This window comes from Crinia signifera, chromosome 7 (assembly GCF_055691185.1).
Source record: "Crinia signifera chromosome 7, ASM5569118v1, whole genome shotgun sequence".
Taxonomy (NCBI): Eukaryota; Metazoa; Chordata; class Amphibia; order Anura; family Myobatrachidae; genus Crinia; species Crinia signifera.
Window position 1 is genome coordinate 31,533,387 of NC_139223.1, and position 9,299 is coordinate 31,542,685.

General features: G+C 47.8%; 1 protein-coding gene across 1 annotated transcript; it reads right to left on the bottom strand.

The window, feature by feature from the left end:
• Positions 1-1,252: 1,252 nt before the first annotated feature.
• LOC146021160 (olfactory receptor 2T5-like) lies at positions 1,253-2,011 on the bottom strand. The gene has a single exon (XM_083154960.1). It carries the CDS (start codon positions 2,009-2,011, stop codon positions 1,253-1,255), a length of 759 nt encoding a protein of 252 aa, XP_083011086.1.
• Positions 2,012-9,299: the final 7,288 nt, after the last annotated feature.

Below are 9,299 nucleotides of genomic sequence, written 5' to 3' on the forward strand. Positions count from 1 at the left end.
GCAGCAGCTGCAGCTCTTCTCCTCTGCCCAGCACACACAGCTTTGTGCTGGGTTGCAGTGTGGCCATGGAGGTGCTTAAAATACTGTGAATAATGTGAGCAATAATGTACATAAGGTAATATAGATTGTAAGCTCCACTGGGGCAGGGACTGATGTGAATGGTCAAATATTCTCTGTAAAGCGCTGCGGAATCTGTGTGCGCTATATAAGAAACTGCTAATAAATAAATAAATAATAAGGTAAAGTGGTACTACTGTGTGATGTAACGTGAATAAGGGACACCATCGCATGATATAATGTGAATAAAGTTGCACTACTGTGTGGCATAATTTTAATTGGGGGTACTATTGTGTGGCCATGCCCCTTCCCAGCAAGAAAACACCCCTGTTTGGGCTGCGCACCAAATGTGGGCACTGTTTCTATTTAAAATATTGTGGGTAGGAGCACCAAAATGATGACTGCTTTGATGAGGGTTGATGGTGCTGGGAAAGGGGAGCAGGGTCAGAGGCGGAACTAGTGGCGGTGCTAGGGGGCACCAGCCAAAATCTTGCCTAGGGCGTCACTTAGGCTAGGGCCGGCTCTGGCTAACTAGTTGGCCGCAGTCAGAATTTGAGTCACAGTTGCGTCCCAGTCACAAACACACTTTCCACGCCACCCCGAAGCGTGGCGAGCGCAGCGTGCCCCGCATCCGACCGACCTTTTCATATCCCCACTATCCACATCAGCGTGGAGTTGATTTTATATAGTGTGGCGCTTCAGGCACCACGCTTCAGGCACCACGCTTCAGGCACGGTGGCTCGCTGCGCTCGCCACACTATATAAAATCAACTCCATGCCGACGAGGATAGTGGGTGTATGAAAAGGTCGGTCGGATGCGTACCGCAAACTGACTCAGGACGTGGACTCTGGCATGCTGCCAATTTTCAAAGAAACTGTAAACACAGCTGTATAAACAAACACTGGCACCGTGAAACTACAAAAGTACCATAAGGTGCCCATACACGGTCCGTTTACCGGATCCGTTCGGCACTTAATTAGCACGCATCGCATCCCTAGTGCATGCCTTGTGCATGCACTTTGATCCGATGCGATGTGTACCTAGTACAAAAAGTATGTGCAGCACATACTTTTTGTACCGTACTATGTGATGCGCGGGAGCGCGCATCGCATAGTACAAAACGGAGCCGGCAAAAACGGACCGTGTATGGGCTGCAATATTGTTTTATTGCTATTGTGTAAAGTACTACTAAGCTCAACTTAGCTTCCCCCCCAGTAATCTCAGCAGAGCGATCTTCACATCTTTATTCCGTAGACTGTAGATAAGAGGGTTTATAATGGGTGTAACCACTGTGTATATTACAGTAAGGACCTGGTTCAGAACATTGAAGGATTCTAAAGATGGCATCATGTACACACACATACCAGTTGTATAGTAAATAATGACCACGGTGAGGTGGGATGAGCAGGTGGAGAAGGCCTTCTTTCTAGCGTCCTTTGATTTGATCTGCAAGATTACCCTGATAATTTTTATATAAGATGCCAAACTGAATGTAACTGGGACAAAAGCAACAACTAATATTTCCAGGTAGATGACAATAGAAAAGTATTCAGTTCCTGCACAGGAGATGTTGACCAGGGATTTGGCATCACAGAAGAACTGGTGTACAGTGTGCAACTGGCAGAAGGACATGTGTGACACTGGGATTGTAATCACAAATGCATTTAGGCATCCACATATCCAAGTGCCAGATGCCAACAAGATGCAGTGTTTCCTGTTTAGGATACAGTGATAGTGTAACGGATCACATATAGCAACATAGCGGTCATAGGCCATAATGAGTATTAGAACATTCTCTGTGGAAGCAGCCACAGCATAAAAGTACATCTGGGTGAAGCATTGTATGACAGACACTCTATTATCCCCAGATAGTAACATGTACAGCAGCTTAGGGACAGTAGTGGTTGTATACCAGATGTCTACAAAAGCCAGGTTACAGAGGAAGAGGTACATGGGGGTGTGTAACTGAGCATCCGTATATATAACTGTGATTATTATATAATTGATGATAACTCCAAACAGATAGAAGAAGAAGAAAAAACTGACAAACACTGACGTATAATCAGATGTGGCAGAAAAGGGCACCAAGCAAAATTCTTTAGTGTAAGTCAAGTTCTTCATCTCATATAGTGATTGTTCTGTAAAGAAACATTAGTATTACTTAAATGTGAGAGTAGATATCGTCTTGGGGCTTTTACAGTATTTATCATATACTAGCACAGTATTTGTGCATTCTTGTTATCTATATCTAGGATTGGACCGGACCACAGGGGAACAGGGGAGTCCATTATTAATAAGACTACAAAGTACATTTACTGAGATGGGAGTTCTAATGAAGGTGTTCAGGGAGCACTGGACAAAAACTGGGGGTGTGATCATACAAGTCCACCTTCCCCCAAAAGCTAGGAGGTTCCCAAAAATCATGTGGTCCTCCCAGCCCCCTTCCCTTCGATAAGGTAGGCAAGTACTCCACATCCACCCTAGCCCCCTGAAACCCTCTTGTATGCCGATACAAATGTTGTGATTTCCACTTCACCGATGGCATGGGGATAAACGTACACAGATTGTGACCTCTTGCGTCATTTTAGCTATATAATGGAGAGGAGAGGGTCCAGTTTGTCCAGTTTGTGGGACTTTATATCATCAGAGTCCGGCCCTGCCCCTTAAACTAGGCGTCACCCTCTCCTCTCCAGGCTTTTCCTGGAGAGGCCAACAAAAAGAGTAGGTAAGCATAGTCATAGTGCAAGGCCGGGAACCATCTTCATGAGGTCCCACCCACCCCATGAGGCTTTGTCCTCGCCTTGGATGTGACAGGTTCCAACTTCAAGTTTACGAAAGTTGGGATGTGTTCCTAATCTCCTGCATCTGAACTTTTCCATTCCCTAAAATAAACCCTCATGCACACTGGCAGTTTTATGGCTAGCAAGAAATACATATGACCACCCAGTGTACTCCATATCATTTTGGTTTAGAGTTTCAATATGCTTTAAACGACTTTGCAAAAACTTTAAGATAGTCTCTTGGCTTGTGGAGTAATTAGCTGAAATACCATTGTGCTTGAAACATCATGAGCTATGGCTTTAAAGTACAGTAAGGCACTTCTCCACTCTCGTAACATCTGATGGATCTCTATTGCCACTTTTGTCCTGCGATTTCTCCATGATGCATTGATTGGGCATGTCTAGCATCCAAATTCAAGAGTTGACCTGCCACTATCTGGTGATAGTGCCATAACAGAAACCCCTGGATCAGATGATCTGCAAGAGTACAAAATAATTGGTAGCCTTCGGCCACTTTCAGGAGAGTAGGCAAGCATTATACAATGTGATACCTCCCTCATATCACATATGAGACAGAGGAACACTCCTATATCACATAACAGCGAGGAAGACTACATAAGACAATAAGCAGAAAACTTAGCAGTGCAAGAATACAGATGATTTCCTGCTCCTACTGTACACCAAAATCTTTCTGAAAGTGCTCCTAGCACAAGGTTATCAATGACAAATAGCATATAACTAGTAAGTAAAGACATGGAGGCATTTTTTACCAAAGGTCGATTTTTGAACTCTGTTGATTGATGTCAGTTTAAGGAGGGAAAAAAACTCTTAATTGATGTTGGTCTTCCAGGTCTAAAACACACTTTTGCTAACATGTTTTTTTATATATCAATTTGAAATATTAGTAAATGTGTATTCTAGCCCTGGATGACCAACATTGATTGAGTGATTTTAACCTCTTCTGTGGTGGGTTTTTCTGGGGCAGGAGAACCTAAATAGGACAGGTTTTTCCTGTCCCAGAAAAACCGTCCACTGATGAGGGAGAGGAGTCCCAGCGCTCCCCTCCCCTCCTGTGAACCACCCCAGCCCCTCCGCTCCACCGGTCTTTAGCGGAGCTCCCCTGCTGCTGCGGCCACTGTCAATCATAAAAGTACACTGACTGGCAGCAGGCGGCAGGTTCGGGGATGTTCGGGGCGGCTCGGGAGGACTTGGGCGCCCGAACACCCAAGCGATCCCGAGTCATGCTGAACATCCCCAAGCCTGCCGCCGTCTCTCCCATAGTAATGGCGGCAGCAGGGAAGCTCTGTATGATCGCCGGAGCGAAGGTGAGGGGGGGGTTTACAACAGTGGAGGTGGGAGGGAGCTGCCTGGTGGGGGTCGCTGGTCAGGTTATGCCACAGTGGTGCACACCTGCAGGCACCACTGGCGCACACCTGTAGGTTTGTGGCATGGCCAGAAATTTTCCGAGACTGCCCGCTACGGCACCGCAGCGTGGCCCGGAAAATTTCCGGGACTGCCACTGAGGGAGTTAATCGACTTGACATCAATCACCATTGATCAAATGTAAATATATCACATGGGATCATATTTATAAAATAAAACAGCAGAAAGATAATAATATTCAAAATATACACTAGAAATTGTGGGGCCCGGGACTATAAAAATAGACAGCCACCCACTAATGGTTTAAGACAGCCACCCACTAAAGGTTTAGGACAGCCACCTTTGAGCTGGAGAGCTTGCTCAGTGTACTATCTAGCAGGGATTTACTTCAAGGACACAGTGCTTGGGCACAGCAGAGTGTTAGTCTGCCCTCTGGAGGGTGGTTAAGCAAACCTCACAGTGTAAGGTCCGGGGGCAGATAAAGCAAATCTTTGATAAAATGCGTCTCGTTACGGCTTATTGGGGCTATTAGGATAGCCCATGGTGAGACTATTAATCCTGTAGTTCTGCTAACACACAGTGGGGGTGGCTCAGTGGAGGAGGCATTCGGGCATGATGGGGGGGGTGATGGGCAGATTGGCTTGGCCCACTACAGCTGTGCCCACAGTACCCCCTTGATGGCGGCCTTGTTCAACCTTTACAGTATGTTCATTTCAAAGCAGTTGAATTTGAAATCAACTTCTTAAGGTGAAATGAAGTGTCACCTAGGAAGCCCCTACCCTTTTCTCCTGAAAAGAGCCTAGATCAAGACTTGCAATACAGCTTTGGTGAACATCCTACTGTAATCTCTGATGTCACCCAAGGCTGGTGTGTGCTCTTGCAAGCTCATTTTATCCCCTAGGGGCAGGGGTTAAAGTTGGGGGATGAGGTGGAACTGCATTCCCCCTCCACAACAGCCCTGCACAGTAATTCCGACAGAAATGGCTGTGTGATGTCAAACCATCACATGGTACTATTGCTGTGGGCATTATTTGTAAGGGGCAATACTATTGTGGGCATTGCGTATAGGGCACTCTATGTTATGATATCCGGGTGTCCTCGCCAACCCTAACTCCGTTGTCATTGAATGAGATTGGTGGCTGCGTGCTAGTGCTAGGCTTCGCCTATAATAGCCGCGTTCGACAGAGCCCGTTAGTCAGGCTCCGCCCCCGATGCCACCAGGTCTTGAGAGTTGACAACGCTGCCACCAATGTCAAGGATGAACAAGGTGATGACTAACTACCCCAAGAAGGCGAGGTCACCCTTGCTCTGTAGCAAACAGGGTAGACGTAACAATACGTAAAGATGTAACACAAAACTATACCAAACAGGTGTAACAATACACAGAGGTGTTTCATCAATATCAAGATACGAGTAAGGGCAGTCTGGGGGAAGACCCCACTTATCTGTGCTCCGAGGAGACAACGGCAGCGGGAACCAGGGTACGGACAACTGGACAACGCACGGACACCAGGAGGACAAGAGACAGAACGGAGGACACGGCTGGGAATCCACGACAGGACACAGGACGACTGGGCATAGGAACCAGGAGCAGTGAATAGGCGGGAACCAGGAACACTTGAGACCCTGAGGTGCAAAAGCTATAACCGGCGCCTGTCCTGGGCAGACGCCGGCTCTTTATTCAAAATCCCCGCTGACGCTGACGTGCGCCGCACTGCCGGGCGCATGACCTCAGCGCGCCGGCACGCCGACGGAGACGCTCGGGGACGTTGCCCGGCAACGCCCCGATGCCTGCTGATGATGCCGTGGGGATGGAAGCTAGGGGCGTTGCTGCGCGACGCCGCCAACGTCTCCCCCGGCACTCGTCTACACTGTCTGTCCCGGCGGGTCCGGGACAGAAGTGTAACAGTACCCCCCCCTTGAGGAGGGGTCACCGAACCCTTAGAACCCGGTTTCCAGGGAAATTTTCTAAAAAACTCCGCTCTTAGCCTGGGCGCATGCAAAAACTTTTCTGGGACCCAAGATCTTTCCTCATCTCCAAACCCCTTCCAGTGGACAAGAAACTTGAGCTGACCCCTGACTACTTTGGAATCCAAGATATGTTCCACCACATACTCCTTATGCCCTTGAACCAAGACAGGTCTTTGAGTACAGGTAGAGCTGGATGGAAGGGTTCCGATGACAGGTTTGAGCAGGGAACAATGAAAGACATTATTGATGCGCAGAGACCTGGGAAGCTGAAGTCTGAATGCCACAGGGTTGATTTGTCCGATAATCGGAAATGGACCGATAAACCTGGGACCCAACTTGGGACATTGCTGTCGAAGTCTAATATGGCGTGTGGATAACCATACTCTCTGACCCACTTTAAAGAGACACGGTCTTCTGTGCCTATCAAAGAAAATCTTAGACCGGGCTGAGGATTGTCTAAGGGCTATGTGTACATTCTTCCAGGCTTTCCTAAAAAACGAGACAGTGGACGAGGATCTTGACGGATCAACCGGGGGCATGAATGAACTACATTTGGGGTGCAAACCTGAGTTGCAGAAAAAAGGAGAGCTCTTGATAGCTGAATGATAAGAGTTATTGTATGCGAACTCTGCTAATGGAATAAGCTCAGCCCAATTGTCCTGGCACTTTGAAACGAAACAGCGGAGGTATTGTTCCAAAGCCTGGTTGACCCTCTCGGTCTGTCCATTCGACTGCGGGTGGTAGCCAGAGGAGAGACTGACCTGAATCCCTAAGGCTGCACAAAATTGTCTCCAAAACCTGGCCACGAACTGGGAACCTCTATCCGAGACAATATCGACCGGGAGTCCGTGAAGCCTAAAGATGTTGGTGATGAATAAATTTGCTAGGATTTTAGCAGTAGGGAGCCCATGTAATGGAGTAAAGTGAGCCATTTTGGAAAATCTATCCACAGTAACCCAGATGGTGGTGAACTTGCTAGACGGAGGCAGGTCAACTATAAAGTCCATAGAAATATGGGACCATGGTTTTTTTGGAATGGACAAGGGAAACAGCGGCCCAATAGGAGACTGTCGAGACGATTTGTGTCGCGCACAGACCAGACATGAGGCCACAAATCTGTCGACATCTTGCCTCATAGAGGGCCACCAAACAGTCCTGGCTAACTGTTCAAAAGTTTTGGCAATACCTGGATGCCCGGAGCTTTTTGCCGAGTGAAAGTCCCTGAGGACCGCCTCCCGTAATTTCTGGGGAATAAATAAACGGTCCTGTGGGGTCTGTTGAGGAGCCGACGCTTGGGCAGCAATAACTAAGGTGGCTAAATCTTGGGTCAGGCCCGCCATGATTACTGAACAAGGGACGATGGGAGATGCTTTCACCTCAGACCCCTGGAAAGTCTGAAAACTGCGGGAGAGGGCATCCGCCTTCACGTTCTTAGATCCCGGCCTAAAGGTGATGATAAACCGGAATCTAGTGAAGAATAGTGCCCACCGAGCCTGTCGTGGGTTGAGGCGTTTGGCGGACTCAATATAAGAGAGATTCTTGTGATCGGTGATCACGGTGATGGTATGCTGAGCTCCCTCAAGCCAGTGACGCCACTCCTCAAACGCCCACTTGATGGCCAATAACTCACGATTGCCTACATCATAATTTCTCTCGGCTGGAGAGAATTTGCGGGAGAAGTAAGCACAGGGATGAATCTTTAGATCCAGTGGCCCCTTCTGAGACAGGACTGCTCCAGCACCCACATCAGAGGCGTCGACTTCGATTAAAAAGGGTAGCCTGGGATCTGGGTGGTGCAGAATTGGGGCTGAGCAAAACGCCTTCTTTAATTTTTTGAAAGAATCCATCGCCCGTTGAGACCATTGTCCTGGGTCAGCCCCTTTCCGAGTCAAGTCCACTATGGGTGCCACGATGTCCGAAAAGGAGCGGATAAATTTGCGATAGTAGTTAGAAAAACCAAGAAATCGCTGAATGGCCTTGAGCGTGGTTGGGCGAGCCCAGGATTGAATGGCCTGAACCTTAGATGGATCCATGGAGAAACCTTGAGGGGAAATAATATAGCCTAAAAAAGTCACTTGTGACACTTCGAATTCACATTTTTCCAACTTGGCATATAGATGATTCTCCCGTAGCTTCTGCAGCACCAGGCGGACGTGCTGCCGATGTTCAGGAAGAGATTTGGAAAAAATGAGAATGTCGTCCAAGTAAACTACGGCAAAACCCCCTAAAAACGGTTGAAGGACTTCATTGATAAAGTCTTGGAAGACTGCCGGGGCGTTAGCTAGACCAAAAGGCATCACAAGGTACTCAAAATGCCCCGAGTGAGTATTAAACGCGGTCTTCCACTCATCACCACTTTTAATTCTGATTAAGTTGTAGGCCCCCCTGAGGTCTATTTTGGAAAAAATCACTGCCTCCCGAATCTGGTCAAATAATACGGAGATGAGGGGTAATGGGTAGGAATTTTTTACCGTAATTTTGTTAAGGGCTCTGTAATCAATACAGGGCCGTAAAGACCCGTCTTTCTTCTCAACAAAGAAAAACCCCGCCCCCACCGGTGATTTTGAGGGCCGAATGAACCCCTTTTCAAGGCTTTCTTTAATGTAGAGGTCCACGGCTTGGGACTCAGGTGCGGATAACGCATATAAACGACCCTTAGGAAGTCTGGCATTAGACACTAAATCAATGGCACAATCAAAGGGGCGATGAGGAGGCAAGGTGTTGGCTTCCTTTTTAGAAAAAACATCTGAAAAATCACGGTACTGAGAAGGGAGAGCTTGAAGATCAGGGTGCATCACACGGAGAGGGAGAGTGAGACAAACATCCAAACAGGACCCTCCCCACCGAGTGATCTCACCAGTTTCCCAATTAAACTCAGGGTTGTGTTTTTTCAACCAGGGCAGCCCCAGGACTATAGGAGTGAGAGGACAGTGAAAAATAAGAAAGGTGATATCTTCGGAGTGAAGAGCCCCCACCGACAGACGAAGGGAGGGAGTCCTAAAAGATATACCGCCTTTAGACAGTGGACGGCCATCCAACCCACAAACAGAAACGTGATTGGCCAAGGGTATGGGCATAAGGCCCAATTGTTGCACCAGGCCTTCATC

Coding starts and splice junctions, on each gene's coding strand:
- LOC146021160 (XM_083154960.1), bottom strand. CDS start 2,011: ATGTACCTCTTCCTCTGTAACCTGGCTTTTGTAGACATCTGGTATACA.